The sequence below is a fragment of the Schizophyllum commune genome (assembly GCF_000143185.2).
Source record: "Schizophyllum commune H4-8 unplaced genomic scaffold SCHCOscaffold_5, whole genome shotgun sequence".
NCBI lineage: Eukaryota > Fungi > Basidiomycota > Agaricomycetes > Agaricales > Schizophyllaceae > Schizophyllum > Schizophyllum commune.
The window spans coordinates 2,240,145-2,256,240 of record NW_026089542.1 but is presented as its reverse complement, the minus strand read 5'-3'; the positions used below and the strand labels follow the sequence as shown (position 1 = coordinate 2,256,240).

At 55.9% G+C, this 16,096-nt stretch overlaps 6 protein-coding genes across 6 annotated transcripts; 3 read left to right on the top strand and 3 right to left on the bottom strand.

Annotated features, from left to right (window-relative positions):
* Positions 1–6: 6 nt before the first annotated feature.
* On the bottom strand, positions 7–2,012 carry SCHCODRAFT_02498882 (uncharacterized protein; the record flags this gene model as incomplete). Its single annotated transcript, XM_003036715.2, has 10 exons — positions 7–452; positions 501–568; positions 683–744; positions 792–831; positions 878–906; positions 953–1,046; positions 1,099–1,230; positions 1,286–1,465; positions 1,518–1,591; positions 1,644–2,012. The coding sequence occupies 10 exons, from the start codon at positions 2,010–2,012 to the stop codon at positions 7–9; spliced, it is 1,494 nt and encodes a 497-aa protein (XP_003036761.1).
* Positions 2,013–2,670: 658 nt separating this feature from the next.
* On the top strand, positions 2,671–6,873 carry SCHCODRAFT_02747859 (DNase I-like protein; the record flags this gene model as incomplete). Its single annotated transcript, XM_050347209.1, has 20 exons — positions 2,671–3,022; positions 3,070–3,521; positions 3,573–3,752; positions 3,804–3,870; positions 3,933–4,230; positions 4,281–4,397; positions 4,457–4,671; positions 4,728–4,819; positions 4,876–4,952; positions 5,001–5,067; positions 5,120–5,162; positions 5,214–5,304; positions 5,361–5,445; positions 5,493–5,573; positions 5,629–5,819; positions 5,872–5,980; positions 6,040–6,259; positions 6,320–6,478; positions 6,533–6,577; positions 6,635–6,873. Exons 1-20 carry the CDS (start codon positions 2,794–2,796, stop codon positions 6,871–6,873), a joined length of 3,057 nt encoding a protein of 1,018 aa, XP_050200627.1. The 5' UTR covers positions 2,671–2,793.
* A 176-nt stretch (positions 6,874–7,049) lies between these two features.
* SCHCODRAFT_02667017 (uncharacterized protein) lies at positions 7,050–8,861 on the bottom strand (the record flags this gene model as incomplete). The annotated part of the gene is made up of 6 exons (XM_050346575.1): positions 7,050–7,183; positions 7,237–7,352; positions 7,405–7,939; positions 7,989–8,176; positions 8,223–8,424; positions 8,471–8,861. 6 exons carry the CDS (start codon positions 8,859–8,861, stop codon positions 7,050–7,052), a joined length of 1,566 nt encoding a protein of 521 aa, XP_050200626.1.
* Positions 8,862–8,958: 97 nt separating this feature from the next.
* Positions 8,959–10,665, top strand: SCHCODRAFT_02623214 (DEAD-domain-containing protein). The gene is made up of 8 exons (XM_003038067.2): positions 8,959–9,010; positions 9,063–9,159; positions 9,212–9,909; positions 9,958–10,073; positions 10,126–10,209; positions 10,263–10,332; positions 10,394–10,456; positions 10,508–10,665. Exons 1-8 carry the CDS (start codon positions 8,984–8,986, stop codon positions 10,541–10,543), a joined length of 1,191 nt encoding a protein of 396 aa, XP_003038113.1. The 5' UTR covers positions 8,959–8,983; the 3' UTR covers positions 10,544–10,665.
* A 2,871-nt stretch (positions 10,666–13,536) lies between these two features.
* Positions 13,537–14,008, bottom strand: SCHCODRAFT_02667015 (RNA-binding domain-containing protein; the record flags this gene model as incomplete). The annotated part of the gene is made up of 3 exons (XM_003036713.1): positions 13,537–13,707; positions 13,757–13,933; positions 13,991–14,008. The coding sequence occupies 3 exons, from the start codon at positions 14,006–14,008 to the stop codon at positions 13,537–13,539; spliced, it is 366 nt and encodes a 121-aa protein (XP_003036759.1).
* Positions 14,009–14,135: 127 nt separating this feature from the next.
* SCHCODRAFT_02623205 (uncharacterized protein) lies at positions 14,136–15,768 on the top strand. Its single transcript, XM_003038066.3, has one exon. The coding sequence runs from the start codon at positions 14,215–14,217 to the stop codon at positions 15,535–15,537; it is 1,323 nt and encodes a 440-aa protein (XP_003038112.1). The 5' UTR covers positions 14,136–14,214; the 3' UTR covers positions 15,538–15,768.
* The last annotated feature ends 328 nt before the right edge of the window (positions 15,769–16,096 follow it).

Sequence of the window (16,096 nt, the reverse complement as noted above, 5' to 3'; positions counted from 1 at the left end):
CGGCCTCTACCGTGTATTCGGAATCGGACGTGGTTCGCCTGCCCAGGCGGGGTTATAGCCTGGAGGCAGCACCTCCGGCTCTTCCGCGGGTTGCAGCGCGAGCGGACCCGCGTCTACCTCCTGCCGCGGGGCCGGAGATACGCGCGACTCTGGCGTGCGTCGGCCTTTCACCATGGTGGCGTCAGACCCGGACGAGCTGGAGGCAGTGGGCGCGCTCAGCAGGTCGCCCGAGTTTGATCTTGAGCGCGACGCCTCTGTATTGACTTCACTGCCGCGGAAGGACGACAACTTGGAGGGTGGTATGTTGCCGTTGTGCGTAGACGAGTTGCCGCCAGCCGCAGCGCTCGCAGAGCTGGCCATGTACAAGGAGGCGGGATTGAACTCTGACGATGCAGGCGTCGGGATGGCTTCGTAGGGGGAGATGGTGACTGCGTGGATGGGCATGTGAGTCGCTTGCCAAGCAGCGTGAGCATTGAACGAATCAGAGGCTGTTGACTCACAGAAACCGTTCTGGTGCATGCCGTAGCCTGGCGCATCCATGTCAAAGCTGCCGCTCATACGTTTACTCCTGGTGATTGTTATCGTTAGCACATCGCTCGAATGGCAAGGAGGGCACGGGAACGCTATGCCGGCAGGTCCAAGTGCTACGAAGATGATAATTCGGAATGGGTAGTATACATACCTTCGCCTCCGCCATAAGAGCACCGTGAGTATCGCGAGGAGCACAGCAATTACTGCGCCCACCTGCTCTTCATCAGAATGGCGACTTCAACACCCACGGACAGACTCACTGCTATGCCAGCGATAGCGCCTGTCGATATTGATGGAGAGCTGCGATTGATGAGCGTATGACCGTGTTGACATCGACTGTACGTACTCCTTCGGGATAGCATCTATGAGGATGATCTACAACCAATGAGCTCCGTCCAGGCGTCCGTCAAGGGTAGCTTACCTGATGAAGGTCCATATACAAGTCCTGATCCAGGTTTTTCATGGTGATTTGGTATGTCTCGTCTCTGTCCAAACCTGACTCGAAGAACAGGATGCTGATAGCGTGAGTCAGCAACTTCCAGGATCGCTCTCCTACGCATCACGCACCTATCATAGGCAAACCATAGTGAAGACGCATTGAAGGTGCGCGTCTCATCTGATGCGCCCACCGAAGGGCTGATCGACACACTGTATTGGCCGTGGTCATAGTTCATCGTCCCCAACAACTGAATGATGGTTCTTTCGGGTGTAACATGTGAGTGTTTCGCAGCGATCTCTGACGCAGGCTACTCACGCGCTCGTGAACGTGAAGGAAATCGTGCCCAGTCCGCTGGTGTCGAGTCGTGGGTAACCCGCCGCATCGTGATCGGTGTTGAACGTCGCGCCCGATGTCGAAAAGAACGGATTTTTCTCAGTGTGGTAGCCGCCTTGCGAGACCTCGACGGTGTCGATGTTGGTTTTATTGAGGGAGGCGCTATGGGGCAAATTAAGAGAGGAGAAGCATCGAAGGGCTCCTTCGGACGCACTTGTTCTCTCCAAGGCCCAGCACGACGTCCGCGTGCTGAATTTCTACAGGCTTGCCTCCTGACACGGTGAGGGTCTTTGTGATCGCAGTCAGCTTAGCCCTCCGTTCTTATCGGACGCAGACGCACCAAGGTATGCTTGCCGTAGTCAAGGCCTTCGTATGCGACAAGCGTGTTGGAGCCACTGGGGGACCCATCCTGCTCGTCCCCGTCGTCCAACTTCGTCTTGTACGTTCCCGCATCCGCCGTCCCGTACAGCGTGCACGCAGACCCGTAGAACTCGATGGTCGCACTCGCGCCCGATGAGGTGCTCGCGTGGTGGCTCTGTCCGCGACCCAGATTGTTTAAAGTGTGCGTGAGGTCGTAGGACGAGTCGGGTGTGTCCTGATAAAACACCTTCCACCCATCGTCCGTGCTGTTGCTCATGTACGGGGAGAACTGGAAGACGGGGGACTGGTCGACGATGCTGAGCGTGTGCGTCGTCTGGGGGGCGGACATGGTGGTGGTGGCGGCGCGCAGCGGCGGGCGGAGGCCGTGGAGGTAGAAAACACGATGTGCGCACGCGGGGAGATGGGGGGCTCGAGGCGCGAGCGCCCAGACAGTGATCTGAGTGGGGCGGCCGTGGACTAAATCACCTTTGTAACGTCACCAGTATCACGGAGTGCAGGGTCGGGGGGCCTTCGTCTCCCGCCCGTCGATTAATGGCCGCGTTGAGAGCGGTATGAAGTAACGTGAACTGCCCATTATTTAGCCTGGTCGATGGGGCCTGGTAAGCACATCTATAGCAAGCTCTACGAAGAACAAAAGCCTATAGACAAAGCCAACAGCTTAGGGGCGATAGCAGGACAAGCAGCGAGGGACGGACCTGGGACGCCCTTTTGAGGCGTTTCAGGAGACTGTGCCACCGAGCTAGTGATGGTGATATCGCTCCATAACTGTGCTGTCAGAGGGATTTTCGGGGGTCCCGTTTGTTTTTGCAGTTTGCCGGCCGACAAGCGCGTCTGTTCGATGCGATCCCAAAAGCAGTGGTCGTGAAGGTGTTACAGATCTGTGGGTCCAAATGCCGACGCGACGCGTGACTCATCATCTTCTGCGCTTTTGTGGCGAATGTTCCCACGCCATTCCTTACGCCGGATGCAGAGTTGGACGCGAACTTACTTCTGGACTCCATCACTGCCCATTCTTCAGAAACACTCAGCATCTCAACAGAACACACCGGGACTAGACATCTTCTTCCCTCTCGTTTTACCTTTTGCAGGCGCGGTGCTGCAAGCCCATTATGCACCTTTACCTCACGAACAATCCACGGACGCTCCTGCTCGTCACCGCATCGCAAGAGGAAATCATAGGAAGGCCTCGACGCGCTCTCGTATTCCGCGCGAAGCCAGACGATCCAACACAGGCTATCGTCGAATTCTTACCCAAGGATCAAGTCGACCTTAGCAATGCTGTACGGCTCACGACGCGCGGCGTCAAGGGCTGCCTCGGGCTCATATCCATCGAGAACGGTGCGCATCCACCGCATACACGAGATCCTTGCGCTCACTGAGCCCAGATCTCTTCCTCTCTGTTGTGACGAGCGCGACCGAGATCGGTAACACGCGCCCATCTGCCTCCTCGCCTGAATCAGTCGCGCGTATACACGAAGTCCGCTTTTATAGCCTCATTTCCTCCGCATGGGACGACCAGCCTCTCAACTCCGATCAACTACCCGACCCTGACATCGAGCGATACTCGCAGCAGAATGCGGCGGTCTTTCAGCACCCATGTCTTCCACTGACCAAGATCCTGTCGTCTGGCTCGTTCTACTACGCTCATGATACCCACTGGGACCTCTCTTCGCGCTTGTACAAACGACTAGCTCGCGGTCGTGATCCATCTCTAAACGACATGTCCAACTTCGACGAGCGCTTTGTCTGGAACGAGTATATCATACGCAGCCTGCTTGACTTTAGAGACCGGCTGGATGCTCAGGAGCGAGATGAGTTTGATCAGTGTCAATTCATAGTGCGTCGCCATCCATGACTGGGACGTTCATCTTTTCATCCGTGCCGTCAGATCCTCGCCATCCAAGGCTATGTAGGCGCCTTTACGATGGCGTTGCCTGCTCCCCCTACGAATGGCGCCCCTACTATAGCTACCTTGTCCTTGATCTCGCGGCTGAGCTGGAAACGTGCCGGCACCCGTTTCAACACGCGCGGCGTCGACGACGACGGCAACTGCGCGAACTTCGTCGAGGTGCGGCTCCTCTCCTGCCGCACCATACCCGATCGCTGAGGCCCCTCGCAGACGGAAGTCATCTTCTCTACGGATCAGCACTGTGTTAGCTACGTACAAGTCCGCGGCAGCGTACCGCGTATGTACCTTTCACCTTTAAATATAATGCATGCCGTCCTCAACCGATGTGTGAACCCACAGTCTTCTGGGAACAGCAAGGGCTCCAGACGTTCGGCCAGCGCATCCAGATCACGCGCCCGAATGCGAGCCAGCCGGCGTTCGATCGGCATATTCAGCAGCTGGTTGAGGAGTATAACGGGACGGTGCATGCGATTAATTTGCTGGGAACGAAGGAGAATGAGGCGATTTTGACGGCGGCGTATGTTCGACACGTCCAAGCTGCGCGTAATGGCCTGGGCGATGTTCTTCGTATCACCAACTACGACTTCCACAATGCGGTAAGGATAGGCGGACACGACAGTGTTGTTCGTGATCTACGGTGAGCGTTTGTACCTCAGAGCGGGATGGCGTGTCTTACACGGAATCTAGTCGACTAGAAAGCATCACGGACGATGTCGATGGCTTCGGCTTCACGATGTGCGACGCGAGCCTGGACGAAATCGTCACCGAGCAGAAGGGCATCTTCCGCACCAACTGCCTCGATTGGTACGTTATCGCCCGTGCACTCATCCCTCTCAACACCCCATTGACTAACGCACCATCAGCCTCGACCGCACGAACTTTGTTCAGGACATCATGTCGCGGACAACTTTAGAGCAATACCTGAAGCTCGTACGTCGCGAGTGGTGCTACGCCAACTCGCTATGGTCCTACCATCGCGAGCTGTGGGCGGAGAATGGAGATGCGCTGTCGAAGATATATGCTGGCACGGGTGCGCTAAATACGAGCTTCACGCGAAGTGGGAAGCGGACACTGGCTGGTAAGGCTGAAAGGGGTGCAGTGTGTATGGTGTGCCAGGACTGAGTCGGCTTTTAGGCGTGCTATCGGATGCGACGAAGAGCGTGTCGCGCGCGTACATTAACAACTTCCAGGACAAGGCGAAGCAGGTCGCTATAGACATGTTCCTGGTGCGGCTACCTGCTTTCATTGAATTTTTTGCAACAAGGCGCTAACGTTTATCTAGGGCAACATGAGCCACCAGAAGCAGGTTGTCATATTCGATCCCATCCACGACTCCGTGCGCGCCGCTTTGGAGGCAAGGTGAGGGAAGGATGTGCCCACAGAATGATCTATGGCTAACGATTGCAGGCTGCCTGAGTATTCTTCCACAAGACATTGCACCATCTTCGCTGGTACATGGAACGTCAATGGACGTGTGAGTGGCATTGCTCAGGTCTTACGCGCGCGGTGAATAATTTCCACCCCAGCCTCCTTCGGAGTCGTTGCTACCGTGGCTGTTCCCAAGACCAAGTGCGTGCCCTTCAGTTTACCTGGCTCTATGACACCAACCAATACCTATAGACTTTGAGGAGCCGGATATCTTTGCAATCGGGTTCCAAGAGATTGTTCCCCTCACCGCGCAACAGATTCTGCAGACAGATCCTGATAAGAGGTTCGTGTGTGCTACTCTTTGGAGGTAACATGTCACCCATCCTCATCCTCTCTTAGGCGCGTCTGGGAAGCAAGTTTGCTTGAGGCGCTCGATCGCAGACCCAATAAGAAGAGCAACTACGTCCTTTTGAGGTCAGAACAGGTGCGTATTTGTCACGGCGCCTTGAACTTCACACAAACTTCCGTCAGCTTGTTGGCACTGCGCTCCTAGTCCTCGTCAAGGCAGAGCTCACTGCGATAATACGTGGCGTGGAGGCAGCGACCCGCAAAGTGCGTTATATCCTTTCACGTGTAGGCCGTGACTTGTCATTTTGCCACCTCTCAGACCGGTCTTCGTGGGATGTCAGGCAATAAGGGCGCCGTAGCCATACGCCTTGCATACCACGACACCGACTTCTGCTTCGTGACTGCACATCTAGCAGCTGGGCATTCGAATGTCGAGGAGCGGAATGCGGACTACCACACTATTACCAGCGGTTTGCACTTCCAGAAGGGCAAAAATATTGGAAGCCATCAGTACGAGTTTACACTATGGGGTGATATCTGAAGCATGCTGACAAGAACATAGGAACATCGTCTGGCTCGCGGACACCAACTATCGCATCGATCTGGACAACGAGACCGTGCGCTCGTTTGCAGAGCATGACGACTACGACGCACTGCTTGCAGGAGATCAGGTTCGTATCGTACATCCGCTCCTATGATGCTTCACTCACCCACCTTCCTACCCTTCAAGCTCAAGCAAATGATGGACGAGAACCAAGTCTTCGCCGGCTACCAAGAAGGCCCTCTCCTCTTCCGCCCTACATATCGTTACGACCTCGGCACCGACACCTACGACACAAGCGAGAAGATGCGCATCCCTGCGTGGACGGATCGTATCTTGTACAGGGGTGACGCGCTAAACCTCCAGGCCTACTCGCGTGCCGAACTGAGGGGGTCGGATCACAAGCCTGGTGAGTGACTGATCGTGGCCTGGAGTCTATGTCTGGATCGACTGATGAATGCGTTCGCAGTATACGCCGTCTTCGGCGCAGACGTGCGCATCATCGACCCAGTGAAGCGAGCGGCGCTCTCGCAGCTCTTGCTGCAAAGCGTCACCAGCACGGCTCCTGGGGAGAAGCTCGATGAGAAGCTGGCGAAGCTCGTGTTGCCGTCGGACATTGCACACGATCGTGAGTGGCCACCCTTTCCCCTGGCAGCATCAATCACTGACAACGCTGCCTCAGTACCACCACCAAGCACTGACGATTCGGCATGGTGGAATACGCCAGGTAAGCTCGCCCTGCCTACCATCGAATGACTTGCTGACCCAATGACCCCCTTCCTAGACTGCCCCCACGGCATCATCCCCCTCTCCGACTTCCCGCCACCCATCGATACCGACAACGCCCAATCGCGAGCCAACCCCTTCGAGTCCGAGAACTCTTCGCTGTCCGAGTCGCCCTCGACGTCGGATGAGGAGTTGTACACGAACGCGATGTCGCTGCCAACGCCGATGGCGCCGTCACCTGCGCCTGCACGGAGGCCAGCACCACCGCCGCCGGTGAGGAATGCAGCAGCAGCATAGACCTACGTGTCGAGTCTGCGACGACTGCGGTCATAGACGATCTCCCGCACGAAAGACAGGGACTCGGTGGTCAGAGATGTATTAGGTCGTCCACAGCATACAGTAGACGACCAGCAAGAAGTATATACGAACATCGGAACCGAGCCAATGCTTGGCGTAAGTACAACAACACGTCCTCAGATGAGACCCTGCTTCTTCAAGTCCTCGTACGTCTTGCGGTTGTAGACGTTACCTTCGTCGTCCTCGAGCTCCTCCATGGTCTCCTGCTCGAAGATCTCATGCCGCCCCTCGGCCTTGAGCTTTTCGGCGACTGCAGGACAATTGTTATATCAGGGATGGAGAGCAGGCGGAGGAAAGACTCACGCGAGAGCGCATCCTCGATGCGAGTGATCTCATGGAAGTGCTTCGTATTGGGCAAGCCCAAAGCGCGCATACCGAAGGCGTGCCGCGACTCTTGGAAGTGACGGTCGAAGTTTTTCCTAATAGATTGTCAGCTACAATCCTATGATTTGTCGAGGTCATGAAGCTCACCTCCCATAGTACACCTGGTCCGAGCAAATCTCGCACCGATATTCCACCCCCAACCCATGCAACTTGTATAACCAATACGGAATCGGCTTCCCATCCCACCCGAGCGGCAGCTTCAACGGGTTATATATCCTCTCCTCCTCCTCTTCCTCCCCGCCCTCCTCATCGTCCTCGCCCTTCTTCCCCGCATTCGCCACAGGCGGCGGCGGCGCGCGCTTCCGCTGCTGCTGCTCCAGCAATTCCTGCTCGCGCTCGTTCGCCGTAAGCGAGAACCGGCGCTCCACGTTCGACTTCGTGTCCTCAAGTACGGGGAGGAGGGTCTTGAGAAGGTCCGTCGTGAGGTAGGTGTGCTGCGCGCAGGACCGCTGGCGCTGGGTGGCGCCGGAGGAGTGATGCGACTTGGCGGCGTCGCCGTTGGGCTTGCTGTTGGGTTCGGAGGAGGGGGCGTCGCCGGAGGCAAGCTTTGCAGCGGCTTTGATGTGCTTCTTAGAGGTGAGGTGCGCGTCGTAGACGGTTTGCTTGGAGTACATCTTCTGGCCTGAGGAGATAATGAGTACATATTGCAGATAGATAAAGAACGTACTTACATGCTGCACACCAAATACCATCCCCATTGGCAACGTTCTTAGGCTCTTCCCTCCACTCAGCGAAACCGCCCTCTTCCCATTGCTTGTCGAACTCCTCTTGCGCAGTGCGCAATTGGGTGTCGAGGTCGCGTAGAGGTTGTGTTCGCTGCACAAATGATACCAAGTAGGAGTAGAGGTCTTTGATGTAACTGTGAAGTGTTAGAAAGAGAGAGGGGAGCATGCACAAAAGCTCACGTTTCGTAATCCTTTGATAGACGCGTCTCCTTCGGTATGTTCTGATGTATGAGACCGTTCGGTGCCGCAAGAAGTATGTCGAGGTACTGGAGGTAGCCGGGACGCTTCCCTATGTTTTTGAGGTTGGTGTAGGCGACATGGTGCGCGTACAGATCGACGTATTTGCCATAGGATTCCTCGCCAGAGAAGAGCAATGAGATGGCTGTATAACATCAGGACATGCACTTGCAGAAGTGCAGAAGACGCACGATCTTCCTCCTCGTATTCCTCGTCTTCTTGACCCGGCTCGTCGAGGAATGCCGCGATTTCCAGGTCAAGACCACCTGGAGCAGAATCAGGGTACTTGGCGTGGTACTCCTGGATCTTGACCAACCGCGAATAGAATTCGGTGAGGTCGTCCGGTCTTGACGCAGCAGAGATGCGGTCAGCCTCTGCCTTGATCGTGTCCTTGTCCTGATATAATGTGTTCAACGTCGTCGCCTTGGATGATATGCGGTCCAATATTTGCGAAGCCTTGTGCTCGGTCTGCAGCTTCCCCTCGTGCGTCGGCTGGTTCCTGGAGAGCAGCGTATAAAGAGCGCGCTCGTATCTCTCGACCTCCTCGTGCGTCTGGCGCTGCACCTCGAATATTGAGTCCATTGTGGGGGGGACCTGTTGAACGCGAAGAACAAGGAACGGCGCTGGTCTAAGCGGCGCCGGACGGGGTGCCGAGAAAGGAAGTGTTCAAACTTCGTCAGCGCCTTTCCCTCTTACTCGACGAAATGGCAGGCATCAACGCAAACGACGACGTGCGCGACCTCTCCAGTTACTCAAGCATATATACTGACCTCCCTTGCATAGAAACTCGTCTTCGAGTCATCAGAGGCGGTCAATGTCGTCTCCACATTCGACGATCTCAACCTGAAGGAGGACCTCCTGCGCGGAATTTACGCGTACAGTACGTGGCATATACCCTCCTCCGAGCCCAGAAACTCATTCCCCTCGCTCAGACTTCGAAAAGCCTTCCGCCATCCAGCAGCGCGCCATTCTCCCCATCACCCAGGGCCGCGATGTCATTGCCCAAGCCCAGTCTGGTACCGGTAAAACCGCGACCTTCTCGATTTCCATCTTGCAATCTATCGACGTCACCGTGCGCGAGACGCAGGCGCTCGTGCTTTCCCCCACTCGCGAACTCGCGACGCAGATCCAATCCGTCGTCCTCGCGCTCGGTGACTACATGAACGTGCAGTGTCACGCGTGCATTGGCGGTACTTCCGTGGGCGAGGACATCCGCAAGCTCGAGTACGGCCAGCACGTCGTATCCGGCACGCCGGGGCGCGTCTTCGACATGATTCGCAGGAGAAGTCTCCGCACACGGAACATCAAGATGCTGGTTCTGGATGAGGCGGATGAGCTGCTGAACAAGGGCTTCAAGGACCAGATTTACGATGTGTACCGCTATCTTCCTCCCGCCACCCAGGTTGTCCTTCTTAGCGCCACTCTGCCTTACGACGTGCTCGAGATGACGCAGAAGTTCATGACCGATCCCATACGCATCCTCGTCAAGCGTGACGAGTTGACGCTGGAAGGCATCAAGCAGTTCTTCGTCGCCGTGGAGAAGGAGGACTGGAAGTTCGACACACTCTGCGACTTGTACGACACCCTTACCATCACGCAAGCCGTCATCTTCTGCAACACCAGGCGAAAGGTGCGTAGCTTGCCGGAGACCATGGACGTGACTAAATAGCGTCCACAGGTTGACTGGCTAACGGAGAAGATGAGGCAGTCCAACTTCACTGTCTCCTCGATGCACGGAGAGATGGTGCAGAAGGAACGCGATGCTATCATGGCCGAGTTCCGCGCGGGCACTTCGTGAGTTCCGCCGTCCGCTATACTTCACATCTGCTCATGGCATCTCTACTAGTCGCGTCTTGATAACAACGGACGTCTGGGCCCGCGGCATTGACGTGCAGCAAGTGTCGTTGGTGATCAACTACGACCTTCCTGCGTAAGTCCTTGTTCTAACCTCTCCTGGGCGCCACTGATTATATATGCTTACAGAAACCGTGAAAATTACATCCACCGTATTGGTCGCTCTGGCCGCTTCGGACGGAAAGGTGTTGCTATCAACGTGAGTTGATCTTTCTGGACTTACACTGACCCTCGAGTACCAATCTGACCGCCACTTTCAGTTCGTCACTGTTGACGATGTTCGCATCCTCCGTGATATCGAACAGTTCTATAGCACCCAGATTGTGAGTATCCGCGTTGTTAGTGATTAGCCCTCACTCACGACCTGCTTACAGGACGAAATGCCCGTGAATGCCGCTGAGCTCATCTAAGGGTGGGACGACGATGACTATAGCAATGGATCGACCGGACTGATGTATTCGTGTGTTCATGATTGTTCTCTGTATCTTATACTGTTGCGCTCTTATTCTGCAAGAAAACGTGTTTTCCTGTATATGGCGTGAGTGGGAAGTGCATTCTGGCGCCCGCGCTCACGATAGGTAAAGTACAATCATCTATGCCAGCTGAGAACCCTGGATTTATTCCCAGCGCCTTCGCCTTGTGATCACGGTATCCCTGCTTTTCATTGGCGGCATGTCTGATGCTCCCCGATAGATCTTGTACACATTAAGTGCTATGCTTCACGGAGTTCGGATTCGTTGTAGGGAATTCGAGAGATTGATGAAGGAAACAAACCCATGGGTATACCGGCATTCGCCGGCCTTTCATGTTGAACTTCGCCGCCGCGCTTGCGCTCGCGCTAACTGCTAGCGTCCCGATGCGGGACAAACGTCAATCCTAGCGCTGCATCTATCAGAGGGTAAACGCATATTGGCCGCCGGTTCGATGGCTTGTTGACTGCCGATTCGCTGGTTTGTTGACCGCCGTGTCATCGATTGTCGGGGCAGAAGTGTATTGACCGCCGGCTCCTTAGCCTTGTTCATAGGCATTTGTTGGGAATGCCGTCTCCTTGGGAGCATCAGCGAGCGGCTGCGCGGCTTAACTTCACCTCGGCCATGCTAGCACAAGAGAGGAAGGTCGCGTCACCTTGACTTTACCTTGCGAGGTCCATCGCTGTCGGTACCGTAGTCATTGAAAATGACCCTCCGCTGCGGCAAATCAGGGGAGAGAACAATTCCTCACAAGCTTACAGAGCCTCTCTGGTTTTTCCGCTTCGTCAACACTTCGCTGGCGCATGGAAAGCGACTTCAGAAGAGATTCATAACCGGCGAGCCCGGAGCCTCCCTGGTAGCAAGATGCCTACGAAAGACAGGTAGGGACTGCGGTATTCCCATCAGAGCCATACAACGGCAAGTCTGTCAGGAGGGTGGTGTAATCCTGGCCTTTGCCCGCGGGCGGCCTGGACTTTGCAGCGGATATCATGAGAACGATGAGCGCGACTATACCTCCCGGTCCTCCCTCGAAACTCGATACCCTGTATAGCTAGCTGGGCTCCTCTGCCGGCGACCATGGGAGAGCTACCTTGTCGATGGGAATGCGAGGGAAGCCTTGTATTGATGGAGTGAAGATGGGCTGCATTGAGACGGTGGAGGTGCCCTGTAATGGCGCGGCCAAGCGGGAGACAATCCGAATTCGGTGGTGATAAGATGCGTAAGACTGGACTGCGCTATGCGACCGCCGCTTGCGGTCTAGATATTCCAGGTCGATTACCGATCGTTCACTCGGCGTAGGGGAGTGGTAGTAAGCCGTCTCGTGCCCTGAATAATTTTCTGGTAAATTGTGGCAACGAAGGGCAATTTTGGACGCCGCAAAGAGACACTGTAATTTCGGCGCGCACCAAAATAGGCTAAAGCGAGGGAGACCATAACCGGGATGTGGGTCGTAGTCTATCGTATGGTAAGTTCAACAAGGACGCGGCAAGAACTTCAGGAACTCATAGAAAACGGGTCATACATCGCCGATCTGATCCATATGGTGGACGGCGCATCGCCCCTCCGCGGTGAACTACATCGCATTCTTGTATGACCACCCCGTAAGGACGTTATACCATCTAGACCGTTGCGGAATAGCTCGCCAGAGCGCAGGCCTGGAGTTGCCCGAAAAGTAGCACACACCTGCAGATGCCTACGAGCCCAGGTCACGTACGAGGCTGCGCTGTCAAGGCCGGCGTTCCTTGCTGCTGACAGAAACGCATCCGTTGTGCAGGGAGATGAATACGCGGAATTGCGAAGCTTCGAGATAGGCGAGTTTGAGTGTAGGGCGCAGCGCATAGGTGGAGCGGCGGCGGCGGCGTCTCTGTATCACCTATACGGCAGGTAGGCGCCCGATATGCCAGTCGACGACTATAAGAGAGGGCAATGACTGACGTTGTAGACCCCATCGTGCTTTCCTCCCTCCGGCGCCACACTTACAAGCTCTACAATTCATTATTCATCGATACAAGGATGTGCTTCTGGCGCAAGTGAGTACTCACCGACCCATTTGCTTCTCGACGCGTGCTTAGGCAGCTTCTTTGGCAGAGTTGAGTGGCGGTACAGGTACGGGCAGCGACGGGGCTTCTACGCCAGCGCTGATAGACTCTTAGATGCGGCAACGTGATCCGGCCGCCTCTGGTAAGTCCCGTACCTTCGCGGCGCCGCATTCGCCCTGATCAGCTTCCTTCAGGAGAGGGTAGGACCGAAAAACGACGGGGCAGCTCGCCACTAACAACCAGACAGGTCGACTGCGGGAAACCCAACTGCAGGGTATCCGCATACCATCGCACGGACGCGCACCACTGCCGTCAGATGTGCAACCAGGCAGTAACGGGGGCCGACTGGATTCGTGAGTAGCACAATCCCGAACGGAGCGGGGAAACCTTGGGCTCACCATGTCGCCCGCGCAGCCATTACGAAAGCGCACAGGTGTGGTAGACCGGATTGTCCCAATGCACAATGCCGCGCCGGGGCGTAGACATGCGCGATGATGGTCAATGACGACCTCGTACTGGATCAGCATGCCAAGTACGACGGCAAGACTGGTTCTCCTGTATCTGTCAAACACATAGATGTACCTTACCGTGTAGCCACGAACGTCCTCGCATGCCATAATAAGCGTTGAGCACTGACTCACTGCATTGAAGGAACGGCCTGAGCGAGGAGCAAGCAGTGAAGGTCATCGTATTCGGAGCTGCCCGCGTAGCGAGAAACTATGGTAGGCGAATCATCGAGAACATCGCGCTCGTCGATCTGTTGCGGTTGCCTATAATACATGTATATGAGCGCAAGCGCGGTCCCGAGCGTACTTGCGTGCGTGCCCGCATGTTGAGCATACCGGAAAATCCCCCTCGCGCCGGTGAAGAAGGAAGGAAACATAGCGTGCGAGTTCACTCGTCAGGGATGTTATGCTTCTGCTTCAACTTCTCTAGCTCCTCTTCTCTTTGCTGCAGCTCTAACTTGGCCTGCGCAGCGTTCTGCTTTTCCGGCATGTGATATAGCACGACGATGTAGCGCTCCTGCAAGTGGAAACCATTCAAGTGGTCCAGCGCGTTCTTCGCCTTTCATAATCGTGAGCCTTCGTAAAAATCATGACCTGGTGAGACTTACATCCATGACATCCTCAAAGACGACAAATGCCGTTCCTTTCGTCTTCTGTTCATTGCCTATCCGTATTTGACGAATACGGCCATAACGGCCAAAGAGGTCGTACAGGTCCTCTCCAGTAATTTGGTAGTTCAAATTCTTGACGAAGAGGATGCGGTTCGCGCCTGGGGGAAGCTTCGGCTAGTCAGAGGATAAGTTCATTTTCTAAAGGAGCGCATTATGACAGGCTTTACTCACTGCGGGCTTCAACGACATGACGGTCACAACCAAGTTGAAAACCACGAGCTCGATGACTAATTTGTGGCGAGTCGGTGGCACGGGCCGACTGACCGCGCGCGTGTTGACCGAACGTCAGCGGCGCTGCGCTGCTTGCTCTTAACCACTTCTGCCCAGCCGTACGGCGGCGGCGAAACCCACGTTAAACGTTCTTGACGACCTGGACGACTGTACAATACCACTACATGTCCCAGACACGAGAACCTCCACGGGAACAGCGACCAGCTTGGTATCGATATTCGAGGCGACAAGTAACATCACCCGTGAACTCGGAGACGACGCTACCATCTCCTGCAGAGAACCTACAGCAGATTGAGGAAGGCCATAATGACTTCGATCCCACGATAGGCTACCTAGGCCCGGCATCGGAGGCAGGAGGGCAGGGGGACGACTCGCCGAGCGAAAAGAGTAGGAAGAGGAGGTTCGTCGGTGGCTTCGTTCGGAATATGGCAGGCTCCCTCCGTCAATCGCTTTGGCCAAGGTGGGACCAGCACCCGTCACACCACCAACCACAAGCAGACTGGCATCAAATGCCATCGACGCCCCATGTACCCCACCCACCCAATGATCACTACCCCGCACAAAGCCCTGCCCAGCCTAGTATGCGCTCCATGCAGAGTCCGGCTATTGAGCGCTGGGAGTATTCGCCGAACTACGAAGGGGCTCAATTCGTGTACGACCCTCCCATTCCGCACGCATCCGTCCCGCCACCTGTCCCTCCCGAGCTTGCCACGCCCTACGCCGGACCTGGATCGGACACGCACCAGTCTCCCCCGCACGAGACCTGGGATGGCACTACTGCAGTGCACCACGAGGTACGGCAGGAGGCACCTCCGATCTCCGTGTATCCGTATCCGATGCAGCAGGTCGAGAAACCTCTCTCCGACAGTCCAGCAGTGCCACCTCGCGGGGGACTAGCAGCGCGTATTCGTACCTTCTTCAAAGAGCTGAATAGCCTTCCTTGGATTGCGCCTGAGCGCATCACGGTCGACTACGTACCCGCACGCCTTCGGCAGCCCGGTCAATCTACCCCCGCGCAGGGCCCACTCTCGTGGTATGGTGGCCCTCCTGACGCGTCACGGTACACAGTCTTCAATAATCGCTACTCCGCTGCTTTCTCCAGTCCCTCCGACCCTTCGACAGATCACCCTCGGGAGATGTCGCAAGCGTGGGCGCCACCTCCCGGTCTCAGGACATCACCTCAGCCAGAGGCGGTCCCTGCACCGTATTATGCCAACGTCGCCACGCCGTCCCCCACCGCAAATGTCGTCGAGCTCGGTGAGCCGACAGTGACGAGCGGATGGGGCACGTATCCGACTGGGTACTTTCACCAGCCAGCCACGGAGCGCCCACAGGCGAGTAATCTCTCTGTACCGCCTTTCCCGGTTCCTGGGTCCGCAACGTCTGCCTCTCCACAAATGGCGCAGCAGCGGCCGATGCCTTCTATCTCGCGACCGCAGGCTACGTATGCGCATGTCCCAATGAAGGGCATACCACCGCCACCTTGATTTCGTGCGCGAGCGTTTGCCATTGCGGATTCTTCTCTTTCCTGCTCTGACTTTGCGCTGTGCGCACTGGAACTACGAACTCTAGTACTGAAATACTTACGACCCACGCGATTCGAGATGAAGTTGAAGCTACAGATCAAATGAAGGACTGATAGTTACTACTGGTAGTAACACTTACTGTACTTAGTACCGACAAACGAAGAAGAAAGCATATTGGAAGCTCCAGTCTAATCACAGTAATAAGGTACTAGACCTGCACTGCATGACCATAGTGCATCTCTTCAAGGTCGAAAAAGAGCGCCAACGTAAGTTCAACTTCATCTGCACGTGGCCAACACACACGCACAATCGGAGTCCGGCCCGGCTCGACGACGCGCCCCCGCGATCGTGCTCCGCGGCGCTATCGCACTTGCCGCCAACGGCGACGGCGACCTCCGTGAATCTTGTGTTATCTCTGAAGCTGCCTCTGTGCCCCTCATGATCGCACGCTCGACCCTCAGGATAGGACGGGCTCTCCCTCGCTCTGTACGCCTTGTCTCTCCCACGGCTTCGAGCGCGT

What these genes read in the sequence shown, in the direction of transcription:
- SCHCODRAFT_02623205 (XM_003038066.3), top strand. Translation starts at nt 14,215, where the DNA reads ATGTCCCAGACACGAGAACCTCCACGGGAACAGCGACCAGCTTGGTAT.
- SCHCODRAFT_02623214 (XM_003038067.2), top strand. Translation starts at nt 8,984, where the DNA reads ATGGCAGGCATCAACGCAAACGACGAC. An exon ending in GCGCGGAATTTACGCGTACA is followed by an intron (nt 9,160 to 9,211) that starts GTACGTGGCATA and finishes CCCCTCGCTCAG; the next exon opens with ACTTCGAAAAGCCTTCCGCC. An exon ending in TCTGCAACACCAGGCGAAAG is followed by an intron (nt 9,910 to 9,957) that starts GTGCGTAGCTTG and finishes TAGCGTCCACAG; the next exon opens with GTTGACTGGCTAACGGAGAA.